This window comes from Astyanax mexicanus, chromosome 15 (assembly GCF_023375975.1).
Source record: "Astyanax mexicanus isolate ESR-SI-001 chromosome 15, AstMex3_surface, whole genome shotgun sequence".
NCBI classification, from domain to species: domain Eukaryota; kingdom Metazoa; phylum Chordata; class Actinopteri; order Characiformes; family Acestrorhamphidae; genus Astyanax; species Astyanax mexicanus.
In genome coordinates this window covers 10,814,114-10,830,490 of record NC_064422.1, presented here as the reverse complement: position 1 = coordinate 10,830,490, position 16,377 = coordinate 10,814,114, and the positions used below count along the sequence as shown (strand labels likewise).

The following is a 16,377-nucleotide window of genomic DNA, read 5'->3' as shown; positions in this document are numbered from 1 at the left end:
TACTTTTGCACTCTTACATTGTTACATTCTTATACTGTTACACTGTTACACTCTCACACTCTTATACTGTTACATTATGTTCTTACACTCTCACACTTTCATACTGTTACACTGTAACACTCACACTGTAATGCTCACACTGTTACACTCTTACACTTTCACACATATTCTCACACTCACACACTTACACTGTTACAGTCTTACACTGTTACACCATTGCACTCATACTCTTACACCCATACTGTTACACTCTCACACTGTTACACTCATACACTGTTACATTCTTACACTCATACTCTCACACTCATATACTGGTACACTCTCACATTTCTACACAGTTACACTCTTATACTGTTACACCTTTATACTGTTACACTCATACTGTTACACTCTCACACTGTTACACTTTTACACTGTTACATTCTCATACTCTCACACTCATATACTGTTACACTCTTACACTGTTATACTCTTACACCTTTACATTCACACTTTCACACACTTGCACTGTCACAGTTTTACACAGTTACACTCTTACAGCATCACACTCTTCCCTACTACACTCTTACACTGTTACTCCACTACACTCTTATGTTAAGAAAAATAAAATACCTTTCTTTTATGTAAGAAAAATGGAACAAATAATTTCCAAAACATTTTAATTCTTGGTATCGCTTTATTGTAAATGATCAGTATTTGATTTAAAGTCTGTCCAACTTTACAGACCAATTTATGGCAACAAGAAATTGTGAAACTTGTTTCTTATTGGAATTAATTAGTATTTTAGTGAAGGGCTGTGGAGGAGCATAATAAGCCGTCTGTAAGAGAAAGGGCAGACAAGGAGAGAGAGACTCTATCAGGGGGCCCATAGGCTCATTAATGCAGAAAGATGCAAATGAGGTGCCGTGTGAGTGGCTGAATCAGCTGTTGAGTTTGGCAGTAGAAGGCTGAGGGTCAGGGAACACACTGTGGAGAGCTGGTCAGCAGGACGGCAGGAGGACGGAGGACGCTGTGTGTGCAGGAACGTGCTGAGACTCCTGTAAACAGCGGTGTTCTGTACTCAGCGTTCACTCTGTCCTCAGGGCTTAGAGAAACCTTCAGACTTCCATCTGGACTCAACCCGGCCTGCTCTGCAGATTCTGAGTAATTGAGCAAAGGGACTTTTTTTTTAAACATTTATTGCAACAAGTAGGAAAGTGATTAATTTTCTTTTGCTTTAGATTTTTTTGTTTTATCAACTTGTTTCTTCAATACAGATAAGCACCTAGATCCTGGTTCAGGTTTCCAGACATCCCTGTGGTCTACTTATGGATCATCATTTTAAGTGTTATGTGGATCACTATTAAATTCCAGTTGTTTAGTATTAGTTATATTAGGGTTAAATGCTTCTAGTGATTTCTCTCTTTCTTCTACTGTTTAATTGTTCTGTTAACATTCTGTCACGTCTGGTGCTGTTAGTTCCTCTGTCCCTTCCACACCAAGCTCTAACGGAGGTTCTCAGGCCAACAACTACACTACCCAGAATGCACCACCCGCTGACATCACGCACTCACCTGATCACGTGACACCTCACCTGCTTCCTCCAGGAAGTCCTGAATACTGATTACTGGCACTATAAAAGAGCACTCCACACAAACACCCACGCCGCGTATTGTAGGTTCTCCTCTTTACAAAGCGTTCTGTATCTCTTGTCTCAGTTTATCTTGTGTATGACCTTGCCTTTGTTTTCTCGACGCCGATTATTGCCTTGCCTCTGATATTGGATTGCTTGTGTATTACCTGGACTGTGTTTTCACTACTGCCTCTTGGATTACCTCTGACATTTTTGATCTCTCGTGTATGAACTCTGGACTGTCTCTCGTTTATGGTATGGTTTTGTCTACATTGCTCTGGTTTCTGGTGATTAACTGTTTTCTGTATCAACCACGTATTACATCTGTTTATTTTTATAATAAACATATATTTTTATCAGTATCTGCACGTGTCTGCAATTCTGTGCTCATCATGACACATTCTTTCTTCTATTGATCATAAACTCAGTTATTTTTAGCAAGAAAAGCCAATTAACATGGTCCAGTATGTTGAATGTGTTAAAATAAATGTTTATATATTGTAACGATCGTGAGGAAGCCATTTGACTCGGGAGACGAGGTCAATCAAAAGCTCTATTTATTTAACAGGGAACCGCTCACTTATTGCTCTTATAAGAGCATGGAGAGTTAAACCCAAGGCAAGGATACAGTGAAAACAGCCCTAAGGTCACTAAACTGGCTAAGAATCTACCAGATGGTAGATTCAGAGTGGTGCCCCCCACTCTGCATAACCCCACCTAAGAGGGAGGCCCCACACCTAACACCCACTCACACACAGATACGCAGAGGCGGGCACACAGAGACAGGCACACCACAGGCATACAGCAGAAGCACACGCAGGATAACAGACCCCACCCCCTGCGCTCGCTACATAGCCCCCCCCTTACAGCCAACCGTCTCGGTGGCAAAACACAGGGTAAACACATGGGCTACACATAGCAGTAAACAACAATAAACAACATTCTTTTTTTTTTTTTTTTTTTTTTTTTCTTTTTTTTTTTTTTTTTTAGTCCAACACAAAGTCTCTCAGGTGCGAGGGAGCGCGCCGAACACGGGCAACAGCTCTGCCCCGCGCTTCCTCCGGAAAACCACCACCCCCAGTTCCTGGTGGTGTCGTAACCCCCAAAGTCCCAGCACCTTCCCCAGCCTCCAAAGTTTCTTTGGGCCGGTAGGGTGCTAGCCGGTCCCTGTGGACCACAACAGTCTGCCGGCCCGTGCGGACCCGATACACCACCTCGGAGAGGCGCTCCAGCACCTGGCACGGCCCCTCCCAGTCGGACTGGAGCTTGGGGCAGCGTCCTTTCCTGCGCTGCGGGTTATGGAACCAAACACGGGTCCCGGGCTCCAGTGGCACGCCTTGGCAGCGCATATCGTATCCGCGCTTTTGTTTGCTAGAAGCCCCCCCTTGGTTCTCACGCGCAGCTTGATGCACGGCCGTGAGCCGCTCAGCCAGATCGCGCACATACTCCGGTGCATTTTCGGGCACATCCAGCCCCGCGGGCAGCCCAAACGCCAAGTCCACTGGCGTGCGGAGCTCCCGTCCGAACATGAGCTGCGCTGGGGTGAAACCGGTGGACTCTTGAACCACCGCTCGGCAGGAGAGTAGCACCAGCGGCAGATGTCGGTCCCAGTCTCTTTGATGGCGGCTTGTGGTTATGGCCAGCTGGGTCGCGAGCGTGCGGTTGAACCGCTCTACCAAGCCATCGCTCTGCGGGTGAAGGGGGGTGGTGCGGGTCTTACGTACCCCCAGCCGTTTGCAGACCTCCGCCATCACCTGGGATTCGAAGTTCCGACCTTGGTCGCTGTGGAGCTCCTCAGGGATGCCGAAGCGGCAGAAGAAGTCCTCCACCAGCCGAGTAGCGGTGGTCGCCGCGCTTTGGTCAGGCACTGCGTACGCCTCGGGCCACTTGGTGAAGAAATCCATGGCCACGAGGACGTACCTGTTCCCATCCTCAGTCACCGGGAATGGCCCCAGCACGTCCACCGCGACTCTCTCCATCGGTGCACCTGAGCGCAGAGACTGCAGCGGCGCTCTGGATTTACCCACCGGCCCTTTCTTTGCGGTGCATAAATCACAGCAGTGGACAAACAGTTCTACATCAGCCCGGCAGCCTGGCCAGTAAAAACGCTGCCGAAGTTGTCGGAGCGTCTTAGTGACGCCAAAGTGTCCCACACCGGCTGGCCCATGGATGGCACACAAGACGCGCTGCCGCAAGCTCCGCGGCACTAACAACTGCCACGCATATCTCCCCGGCACAGCATCTTCCCAGCGCCGGTAAAGCAAGCCCCCACGCTCACACAAGCTGTCCCAGGCTGAGCGATAGGCTTTGCACTCTGGGCCGAGCGGCGTCACGTCTCGCCAGTCTGGCCGCTGCCCTGCGCGCTTCCACTGCAGAATTATTTTGAGCACAGAGTCCTCCTCCTGCGCTTTCACAAACTCTTCCCGGCTGTACGGCTCTGTTTCGCCGCTACCAGAGTCACTGACTGCGGCTACTCTCTCTTCCACCTCCGCCTCGCGCTGCTCCAGCCGCGCACAATAGCGACACTCCAACTCGAGACACGGGCGGCGTGACAGCGCGTCCGCGTTACTGTGCAAGCGCCCCGCACGGTGAAGGATGGTGAATTGGAATTCTTGGAGAGCAGTAATCCACCGAGCAACTTGCCCCTCTGGCTCTTTAAACTGCATTAGCCACGTTAACGAGGCATGATCAGTCCGCAACACAAAGGGGGTAGCATACAGGTAGTGTCTGAAATGTTTCAGTCCCGAGACTACTGCTAACAGTTCCCGGCGTGTAACACAGTAATTGCGCTCCTGCTTGCTGAGCGCACGGCTGTAATACGCGATCACGCGCTCTTGGCCCCCCTGCACTTGCGATAACACAGCCCCAAGCCCTCTGTTACTCGCATCCGAATCCACAATAAACTGTCCACCCACCTGCGGTAACGCCAGTACAGGAGCTGCACACAACACACTGCGCAGGTGACGAAACGCCTTTTCCGCCTCGTCTGTCCACTGAAACGGCATGCCTTTCTCCGTCAGCCGGTGGAGCGGCGCTGCAATATCCGCGAAGCCCTGAACAAATCTCCGGTAGTAGGAGGCGAGCCCTAAGAAGCTCCGAAGCTCACTTACGTCACGCGGCGTTGGCCACTGCTGGACAGCTTGCACTTTACTCGGATCGGTTGCCACTCCGTCTCCGCTGACGACATGCCCCAGGAACTGGACCCTGCGTTGCAGTAACAGGCATTTCTTTGGGTGCAGCCGGAGGTTGGCGGCTTTGATGGCGCCAATGACTTGCTCCAACCGCCCCAGAGCCTCGTCAAAGGTCGGCGCGTGCGCGAGCAGGTCATCCAGGTAAAGGATGCACCGCTCTTTGGGGATGTCGGCTAAGACGCGCTCCATCAAGCGCTCAAAGGTGGCTGGCGCGTTCCGTAACCCGAACGGCATCACGCGGAACTGCCATAGCCCAGACCCCAGCGTGAACGCAGTCTTTTCTCGTGCCTCCGGCGCCAGCTCCACTTGCCAATATCCACTGCGCAGGTCCAGCGAGCTGAACCACGTCAACCCGGCCACTTTATCCAGTGCGTCGTCGATACGGGGCAGAGGGTACGAGTCCGCTTTCGTCGCTGCATTCAGGCGGCGGTAGTCCACGCAGAACCGCCAGCCTCCGTCTTCCTTCTTTACTAGCACGACGGGGGCTGCCCACGGGCTGCTGGACGGTTCGATGACTCCACTCTCTGCCATCTCTTTTAGTTTTTGCTCGGCCGCTTGCTGCTTGGCTACGGGCAGACGGTGCGCTCTCAGCCGAATGGGCGACGCGGCACCCGTATCTATGTGATGCTGTACCAGATTGGTGCGTGTACAGTCCTCCTCCCTCGCCGCGAACGCGTCTAAGTTCGACTTGAGGAGCGCCCACAGCCGCTCACCTTGCTCCGCCGTGAGGCCTTGGATGCTGCGCTGCCATAACTCGCGGACTGCTGCCAGTGTGCTCTCTGCTGGGGACGATTCAGGCTCTCTCTGCCGCCTGACCGGATCGGGACCACTTGTGCTTGCTGCTACGCCGGAACTTGGTGCTTGCTGCTTTGCCAGGGGAATGTGCGATTTGCCCACTCTGAGCGAAGCTGCGGGGATATCGAGGACTGCTCCCAGATTTTGGAGAAAGTCCAGCCCCAGGATACACGCGTCGCGGATGGGCGCCAGGCAGAATTCGTGCTGGAGGACTTTACGTGCCAGCTCCACCTTGAGTCTTTTCTTGCCTCCCATGTGGATCTTTTCTCCTGTGACAGAGCGCAGCACGGCGCCGGTCTCTTCCCAGGTGCTTGACGGTGATAACTTGAGCTTGCCGGCCAGTCCAGTTTGCAGCAGAGACACGGTGGCGCCTGTGTCCACGAGCGCTGTTACGGGCAGCCCTTGGATGATGCAGTGCAGCCACAGTCCGTTCCTGGTGCCCAGCCGGCCTACCACTATCTCTTTAAGGGGGGTTCTTGTCGTTGGGAGCTCCCCACCCCTCATTGGGAGGTCCCGCCTTCGTTTTCCGCCGGCTCCGTGGCGCGGCACTGGCTCGCCTTATGCCCACGCCGCTTGCACCGCCAACATCGCAGGGTGCTTGGGGAGGCCTCCGCTGTGTGCACTCGAGCTGCTCGTACCTCGTCTGCTACCTCCGCTTCCACCAGATAACAGGACGCGGGTCTTGGGTCTGTGAGGATGAGCGCCGCTCTCTCCGCCTCCTCCACCGCTTGGCTCAGCGTTGTCACTTTTGACAGTCTCACATGACGTTGGAGACTGCCAGGCGCTAGCGCATTGAAAAATGCGTCAAGCCCGAGCTCCTCGCGGGCTTGGCTGGAAAACGTGGGGTATGCTTGTCTCACCAGTGTTCGGAGTTCCGCTGCGAGGACGCTCAGCTTTTCTCCTTTTTTTTGCTTTCTCTCTCTTAATTGCTGGCGAAGCGTTTGTGTTGGAGGAGTCGTGCCAAAGCGCTGGCGCAGGGCTGCTTTGAGCGCTTCCAGATCCTCATGTTCTTCTGTAGGCAGATCCACCAACACTTGTAGCGCCTTGCCCTCCAAGGCTAAGCATAACCGGGTAGCGATCATCGCAGGAGACCAGCCGTAGTGCTTGGCTACCACCACCAGCTGTGCCTCGTATGGCTCCCAGGCGGCTTCTCCGTTGTAGCGGGGAAGATTGATGCTCGCTGCCGTCGCCGTCAATGCTGTGGTGGGCGGGGCGTGGTACTGCCCGCTCCGTCTCCAGCCGCCGTCTCTTTCGCCGGGCAGCCCGCCGCCGTCGTGCTGCTGGCGGCCGTCATCTCCTCGTTCTCGGCCGTTGCCGTCGTTCTGCTGACGGCGCCGTTCCCGCGAGTCTCCGCTAGCCAGCCGAGCTCGTGGCTGACTAGCCCCGTCGGGTAGGGAAGGGCAGGCGTAACGCTCGGTACCCTCCTCCCGCGGTTCGCTGCTTCGCCGCTTCGCCGCTGGCTCTTTCCTCCGCCCAGTCTCCGGATCCGCTGGTCTAGCTCATCCATCTCGGCCACCAGATCCCACTTCTGACACCAGTGTAACGATCGTGAGGAAGCCATTTGACTCGGGAGACGAGGTCAATCAAAAGCTCTATTTATTTAACAGGGAACCGCTCACTTATTGCTCTTATAAGAGCATGGAGAGTTAAACCCAAGGCAAGGATACAGTGAAAACAGCCCTAAGGTCACTAAACTGGCTAAGAATCTACCAGATGGTAGATTCAGAGTGGTGCCCCCCACTCTGCATAACCCCACCTAAGAGGGAGGCCCCACACCTAACACCCACTCACACACAGATACGCAGAGGCGGGCACACAGAGACAGGCACACCACAGGCATACAGCAGAAGCACACGCAGGATAACAGACCCCACCCCCTGCGCTCGCTACAATATTTTACTGATGATTTATTTATATAAGGATATGTAAAAAAAAAATTATATTCCAATTCCAGTGTCTGCATATTCTTAATAATTACATGATTATTTGTTCTATAAAAATGTGTAACTGCATGATTGTTCTATTGTATTGTAATTATATAGTTTATTGTCATTATACAGTGTCTTTTCTTTTGTTTTTTCTTTTGTTTTGATTTTTTTTCATACTTAGACTTTTTAGAATATCAAACAAACTTTAATATCAGACAGAGATAACCCATTGGCCATTTGTAAAAAAAATAATAATAATAATAAAACATGGTGGTGGTAGTGTAATGGTCCGGCAGCCTGCTTTGCTGCTTCAGGGCCTGAACAACTTGCTGTAATTGATGGAACTGTAAACTTACATGAACTGCTCTCTACCAGAAAATCCTGAAGGAGAATATCCGTCTATCAGGTCATGACTTTTAAGCTCAGGTGTACTGCAGCAGGACAATGATCTAAAAGCACACCAGCAGGTCCACCTCTGAATGGGTTGAAGGTGCTATCTTCTGAACTATATATCAGGAACAGATGTAAATACCTGGAAATAAAAGCTAAAATGTTGATATTTTGCATCAAATTCATATTTTAATGTCAAATCCAAATGTTTTTTTTTCTTACACCAGCAGAAATACAGGGATCACTGTTCTCACTACAGAAGCAGCGAAATAATGCAATTACCAGCAGATGGCAGCAAAACACAGGTCTACAGGTGCATCTCAAAAAATTAGAACATAATTGAACTGTTATTTTATTTCAGCAATTGAGTTCAAAATGTGAAACTCATATATTATATAGATGTATTACACACAGAGTGATCTATTTTAAGTGTTTATTTATTTTATTGTTGATGATTATGGCTTACAGCCAATGAAAATCCAAGAATCAGTTTTAATATTATATAAGAACAATTGGTACTTTTGGCAGTGTGGGCCGTGTGCCAAGTCCTGCTGGAAAATGAAATCCGCATCTCCATAAAAGTTGTCAGCAGAGGGAGGCATGAAGTGCTGTAAGATTTTGTGGAAAAAACAAAACTGCACTGACTTTAGACTTGATAATAAAACACAGTGGATCAACACCAGCAGATGACATGTCTCTCCAAACCATCACTGATTGGTGGAAACTTCACACTAGACCTCGAGCAGTTTGGACTGTGTGTCTCTCCACTCTTCCTCCAGACTCTGATCCCTTGATTTACAAATGAAATGTAAAATTTACTGATGATCAGTGATGGTTTGGATGTGCTATATTTATTATTTGTATTTTAAGTGGAGGGAATGAGCTTTTATATGATTTAAATCATCATCACTGATGAAAAAACAGAATCTGGGAGAATGTGATTTTCTGTAGCTGCTATAGGTTTTGCTGTGGATGCTACAGGATTACGAAGAAGGTCTTTACTTATTCCACCTGAAGAGCAACACTAAGGTCAAGTACGCAGCTCTAAATGCTAATCTGTACTCAGACTGTGCATTTACAGCAGGGTTATTATGTAAAGTGTTGAGGAGATCTTTAGGATATATTAAGGAACATTTTAATATTTGGCTGATTTGAGGAAAGCCCAGAAACATGAAGAAAATGTGTTGTTTATTCTGTTTCTTTTTAGTCTGCCTAAAATCTTCAGTACTATTACTGTTCTAACAAAGTAAACCCTCAGTTCAGGAAGGCATTGCTGCTACATCTCAGTACATTTGAGTATATCGTGTATGTTTAAAAAGTCTTGTATCTTTATGATTGTAAAAATGTCACTGAAACTCTAACATGATCTATTAACTTAGTTATTAAGTGTCTGGGTTAGCTAGCTAAGCTGTGCATTACTGCAGGAATTTTATCTATGTAGTGTAAAAAAGCATAATAAACTGGAAGAGAGATTTTTATGTAGTTAATCTGAGCAAAACCCACAAAAAAGCACAGAAATGAAAGCAAAGACTGGCAAAATCCAAACGCAAACTGCAAAGAATAATAAAGTAACCAAGTATATTTAAAATTATATATTTGCTATATTTTGTTTCTGTTTTGATTCTTTTTTTTATTTTGAAAGGAGCTCCGTGCGCCACCATATTTGTACTGATAATGTCATAGACATATATATACATACATAGAATCCACATAGCGTAGCAGCCAGCACCAGGAGGCAGGCTATGTGGAGTCTATGTTTATATATATATGTCTATGACATTATTAGCTGAAGCTAGCGTTTTGGGATGTAAACAGTGTTTTTTTAATAAGCTTCTTCTGCACCTTTTTAGTTATTAATGCCTCGTTTTAAATATCAGGGCTCTCCGGATTCTAGCAAGGAGGTGTGGAGCTACTTTGAGCCAGATAGCGGTGTAAAAAGTGTAAAAAGAGTGTTTAGACAAACTGTTAAAATTTCTGGATCTCAGAACGCTGTGGGAGAGCAAATGTGTGCTATTCATCAACAGTAAGAAATATTTATCATGTTTTACTACAGCAAAAGTCCATTTTACACCAGAGTAAGGCCCCTTATTCAGAAAAATCCGAGGGCAGAACGAGAAAAAGAGGAAACGGAAGCAGGAAATCAGAAGCAGAGACAGAAGAGTTATGGAGGATTCTTTTATATAACCAATTACAGTAATATTCTATACACAAAATCTCTATGAATGGCTTTACATTATTGCAAGGGATACTCCAAAAATATCCATCAAGTGTACAACAGGTGAGGACAGATGAGCTCATACGCTTTAATATTCTACAGCACAGCGGGGTTCAGAAATCACAGAGAAATGGAGATGGAAATAATAGCAGCTGATACCAGAGACAGAAATTGATATGAACAGATCAGATAAAACAGTGATGAGATTCTGAGACAGAGAACTGAATCCAAAATAGATAAAGAGATTTTGTATTGCACAAAAAACATAATACACTGTCAATCTTTCTTTTGGCACTGTTAATTTGCTTCGTAAAAACAAAGTACTCCAGTAAAGTGCACCTGTTGTTCAGTAAAACCTGTGAACCGTAAAAGTAGGAGAGTATTTGTATGTTTGTATATAACAGGGTTCATACACTTTTTACCCATTAAATTTCCATGACTTTTTCATTACTTTTTCATGCCTTGAAGGCAACTTTTTCATAACCATACGATTTTTAAAACATCAGTGCCGAAATGGACAATAAAACCAAAAATCAACTAAAACTATAATCAAAATGTATTATAGTAGGCCTAAAATGATGATGCACAATCTTTAATAATAAAATATGTCATATCCTGAGAGCTCCATTCTATCTCTCAGCTGATTAATTTATTTATTTTTAATTTTAGCTCAAAATAGATTTTCTCCATTGATAAACTGAAACACAAAGATTTGTAGACCAAATTTCCATGACTTTTCCAAAACTTTCTGGGTATTTTTTATTTTTCAAAAACTTATCCAGGCCTGGAAATTGCTATTTTCAAATTTCATAACTTTTCCAGGTTTTCATGACCGTAGGAACCCTGATATAAACACCCTGGAAAATTGACTATTTATTACCTACCGGTACTTAAAATTTTTAGGATAAAAAAGAGATGGCCCATGCTGTAACTAAAAACCTCAAGAACATCAAATCTCCAATTTGGCAACTTATTAATAGGAAAGGAGTTTAGCACCAACCATAATCCAACACATCTGATTTAGGCAATAATGACGTTCAGGATCATCTCAACATTGAAAGACAGGAGTGTTGTCTCTGAGCTCTTCAGAGTGGTTCGCCTCTTTTCATCATGAGGAGTAGCATCACAGCGCTAACGCTCAGAGGAAAGCGCAGCGACTCGGTTCTGATACATCAGCTCACAGATGCAGCCCTGTGCTGATCCACATCACCCTAGGAGTGATAAGGGGAAAGAGCGCCATTTTCTGTACCCACCCAGAGAGAGCAAGGTCAATTGTACTCTCTCAGGGCTCTGGCAGCTGATGGCCAACTACAGAACATTTGTAATCAAGCTATTTTAGATGGTTGGCAGAGGAAAACATGGAGGTAGGAAGTTGGTTGGTGTAACTGTAAATGACAAAGTGATACGGCACACATCAAGTATGGCACTCGTCAAAACCCCTTCTGTTTGTGTAAGACTCGCTGCTTTAGAATTAGCTTAGCATGTTTATGGCTCTGTTTTCAGGTACAGAAAAGCAGGCTAATTTTAAAAGTAGTGTAAGAGTAGTGCACTTCTCTCCATTATTTTTGTCTCATCTCCATTGTTTCTTCCCATTCTTAAAATGAGTCAGAAATGTTGATCCTTTACCACATTGATGCCCATGTAAGGGCATCTTCTGCCCAGAGCCTCCCGCAGCCTTCTGCCTGACCGGAGCTGATTGTCTTGGACTAAAGTATTTTGGATTTTATGGAGAGAAACGGCAGATAAAGGAACACCAGTATTTAAAACCTGCTCTGTGTGCTCTGTGGTGCATACATATTGGACCATGGACAATAATTTCAACCCATTCCCCTTTAAAAACATGCAGACCTCAGACCTGTAACCTGGTAAAGGTGTAATGTGCAGTACTGTTAGGACTGTGGGATAATTTCTTAATTAAATTGTAATATTGTCTTACATTCACCAGTTTAACATTTCTGTGCAGAGTTGCCAGGTTTGTGGTTTTCACGCCAATTTGGGCTTGTGTGAAAATTCATCTTTTTGGGCTTTTTGGGCACACTATGATTGATGAAGGAATAGAGCACAATCTACGCGCCCAGAGAGAGCTTAGCCAACTGTGCTCTCTCAGACTCTGACTGCTGATGGCTGCTTGCAATGTGAAAAAGTAATCGACAAAAGCGACTATGCGTCATTTACTTTCAGCAGGGTTGAGGGTCAAGACTGTAAATGGCATGAAATTAGTGCGTAAAGAAGTTAAACTTTATGCAAATGAACAGTGACAATAAATAGCGATTTTGCTGCTGGTAAAACAACTTGAACATAAATGACACTGTGCATATACACAATTCAGTAATAATTTTATTATTCAGTATTTTTCTTTTTTTATACTGAATTGAGGGAATTCTGCTTATTGAATTGAAATCATCAGATTTTAAGTAAATTAGTATTTACCAGTTTACTTAGGGAAATGTGTAGAAATGACAGTCATCAATTGTGCACCACAGAGATTTGGTTAAATATTGTAAAAAAAAAAACATGAAAAAAGTTTAATCTGTTATTGAATCAGTACAAAATGGCTTAATGGCTTCTATATGGCAGCTTAGAATGTTAATTTCTTATTATACTAATATTTCTCACGATTACACTCTAAAGCCCTCACCTGATATTGCACGTCTGCAAATGTAGAAACAACCTGAAAAAATCTTTTTTTTTATTTTTACATTTTCTTATTTCCCATTTTAAATGCCTTCCAGTGTTATTTCCCTCCTTTGTTTTTGCTCCTATTGTTTACACTGTTCATCATCATCATCATCATCATCATTATCATCATTCTATTCTACTGTTCATTTAATATAAAAAGCAATCAAACAATATTAATAAATCAAGTAAAGGGATTTTGGCAACTGCCTTCTGAAACACTAGAATAGGCCTAAAGCACTTCTCTTTTTACTACTAGCTATAAAAGATCAAACACAAACAAACTAAAAAACTAAAACATCACATTGGCTCCCTTTGTCGGAAACGGCTCTTCTTCATTGGTGGAGACAGGAGGTACCCATCCCATCCCATGGTCCATCGCAGTAGACCAGACAGGAAATGGAAACTACAGTATCCTTGGCAACAGTTGATACACCCTGAAAGCACCAGAGTAGTGAACGGACAGGCTGACCAGAGCCTGAGCAAAAACTGGACGAGCTTTTCAGAACAAATCCAGAAAAAATCCACCTTCTCCGCTTCATCAAAAACTGTAGCACACCTTTTAGGTGTTTGTCAAAAATTCCCAAAGTCTATAATGAGTTAAGAATTCCAGAAAAGCCTTGTGAGATGTTCAGAACAGCAGAATCTCATTAAATCATCAATCCAGAGGAGGCTGACATATCAGACGATCTTGAGACCAGAAAGATTTGTGATAAAGCACCTGATCATGAGATATGTTCATGCTAAATTTGTGCACTAGAGGTGGAAAAAATTATTCATATCGCGATATACCCTTTTGTTTTCATTTTCAAATACATTAGCGATTTGTGGTGTCAAATATCAATATTTTATTGGAACCTAGGCACTCTAAACTCCCCAAGATTCACTCCCCTCCATTCTGACTTACTAAAGTTACTACTTTACTCCTGTCATTACTCCACATGGTGGCGCTATAATCAAATGAATAGGGTTAATAAACCTGCAGTGAAGAATATTGGTTTGAAACTGACTCCAATAAAATCCATAAATAATTTCTGGTATTTGCTTATTTAGGAGCATTTTATCATTTTCAGTATCACATATGCTGTTAAGTATTTATTATACTTAATATTATAGAGTTTAGCGTTTTAACATTTCAAATAAATGTTAGCGACAGTAGCTGGACTTCTGTTACAGCTACAGTGGCTTGCAAAAATATTTATAACCCTTGAACTTTTTCACATTTTTTTGGTCTTACCACCACAAACTTAAATGTATTTTAATAAGATTTTATAGTATTCTTATGTCTTTCTTTCAACAATGGTTTTCTTCTTGCCTCTCTTTCATAAAGGACATCATTTTGAAGTGCACCTGATGTGTGGATCTCTGCAGCTCCTCCAGAGTGACCATGGGCCTCTTGGCTGCTTCTCTGACTCAAGCTGAGTCTCTCTTTGCTCAGTCAGTCAGTTTGGGTGAACCATGGCCATGCCTTGGTAGGTTTATAGTTGTAGAATACGTTTTCCATTTTTGGATGATGGATTGAACAGTGCTCCTTGGGATGCGCAAAGCTTGGGAGATGTTTTTATGACCTAACCCTGCTTTAAACTTTGGTCCTCATGGTGCTCTTTGTTCACTAGTGTTCTCTAACAAACCACTGAGGCCTTCACAGAACAGCTGTATTTATACTAAGACTAAATTCCACACAGCTGGATTAGCTCTATTAACTTATTAAGTTAAGACTTCTGAAGGCGATTGATTGCACTGGATTTTATTTAGGGGTTCAGATTTTTATTGAGTTGATTTTCACTCTAATTCACAATTATGTGCTACTCTGTGTTGGCCTTCACTTATAAATCTCGATTAAATGCATTTAAGTTTGTGCTTGTAAGGTGACAAAATGTAAAAAGAAGAGTTTAAGGGGTATGAATATTTTTGCAAGCCACTGTAGTCTAGCAACTGTTGCTATGAAGAATATGTTTGTGGGAGGAGAATAAAAAACCTTAAATGTCATTTAAAACAAAAAAGTTGAAGCTGATTAAAGATGCACAATTGCTCCTAAAATCGTTTAAGCCCGAGCTGATCAGTGTTTCTGCTGGAACTCTATCAGTGATTGGGCGGCAGATGATTGAATAATAATGATTGAGTAATAACCGGCTCTTCCTGATTGGTCAGTGCGTATCTCTCTCTCCAGCTGCATAGTTTTATATTTGATACGTAAGAACCTCTTCTTAAATGACTTCTTTTCAGTTCTTCTCCATAATAAAGTTTAAATAAAGTTTTCTTTTGAAACGAGTCCGTGATTATGCGTCCCTGTTGGGAGGGGCTAATAAGGAGAGAAGATGATTGGAGCGTGAGCTGCCCGCAGGGGTCCAGGGGCAGGTCTAAAGAGGGCGGGGCTAAGCAGGGGGGTTTGGATATAGGCGGTGGCCCCGTGGGTGTGCCGTAGGGTCAGAGGGTTGGCAGCCATGGTGCACAGGGTTGCGGGGGTCAAAGGTGAAGGTAGGAAGCTAGCGGCCAGGGTTTTGGACAGCTCCTTCTGAAGAGCTAATTTGGTCTGATAGAGAAAAAAAACAAACAAAAAAACATACATAGCTTATAAATGAAAGAAGGTGCAATATTTACCATATATATATATATATATTTATATATATATTTTTTTACATATTATTTTTTTTTTTTTACATAGTACAATATAATGTAATACAAATACAAATTCAATTCTATATATTCCTTTTTCCAGTATTTTGCATTATTCACATAAATTGTACGGCAGTATATAAAAAATACAAGATAAATGCAATAAAAAGATAGTAATAAAATGAAAAAAAAACAAAAAAATCCACTCCTGAATAGTTTACAGTCACATAAACATTGAGCATTCAAAAAGAAATGTACAAATAAGAGATGGACCACAAAGAACACCAATAGTACCGCTAATAAATTTAAATAATTTAATAATATAAATTAATAAGTTTAATAAGTTTATGTTATTTGTTCCATCTGATAAACATCCCATAGCTTTTGTATCCATAGATTGTATGTTGGGGGGTCTGGGTTCATCCATTTAATTGTAATGCATTTCAATGCTATTGTAAATAATATTCCATATATATTATTTTTAAGGCGCACTATCAATGAACATCTGTTTTCTGGCTTATTTTCATACATAAGGCACTCTGGATTATAAGACGCTTTAAGCGAACACTAGTAAGGATGCCTTCATTGAACCAAGGGTGTTGCCATGTTTTCTTTCTAATGAGGAAGCTAAGTAAACAAAACTCTAATTCTTAAAATAACATTTTCTTTCAAAGTCAAATAAGTATTAATATATGGTTTGTCATGGGTTCATTTTCCCCCATAAATGCCCCCAAAATATTAAAGCTTACAAAATAAGTCAAGGGTATTATGGCGTCACATCAATGTCAAAAGTTGGGGCCACAAAAATTCCAGGTAAAAAAAAATTAGCTGGTATTTTTGCACCCCCGGCTTTTGACATTGATGTGACGCCATAGGTTATCACTAAATTGCTTTATCAGTATGTGTGCTTTTTTTTTTTTTTTTTTTACTAAAGATAAATTCAATTACAATTTG

General features: G+C 43.8%; 1 protein-coding gene across 2 annotated transcripts in view; it reads right to left on the bottom strand.

Annotated features, from left to right (window-relative positions):
• Positions 1-10,077: 10,077 nt before the first annotated feature.
• LOC103023065 (zinc finger protein 385C) overlaps positions 10,078-16,377 on the bottom strand; it is a 78,263-nt gene continuing 71,963 nt past the window's right edge. For both annotated transcript variants that reach the window (XM_022669279.2, XM_022669281.2), the window contains one exon: positions 10,078-15,340. In XM_022669279.2, the coding sequence (XP_022525000.2) occupies positions 15,110-15,340 (231 nt within the window). In that variant the 3' untranslated portion in view covers positions 10,078-15,109. The remainder of the gene's footprint in view (positions 15,341-16,377) is intronic.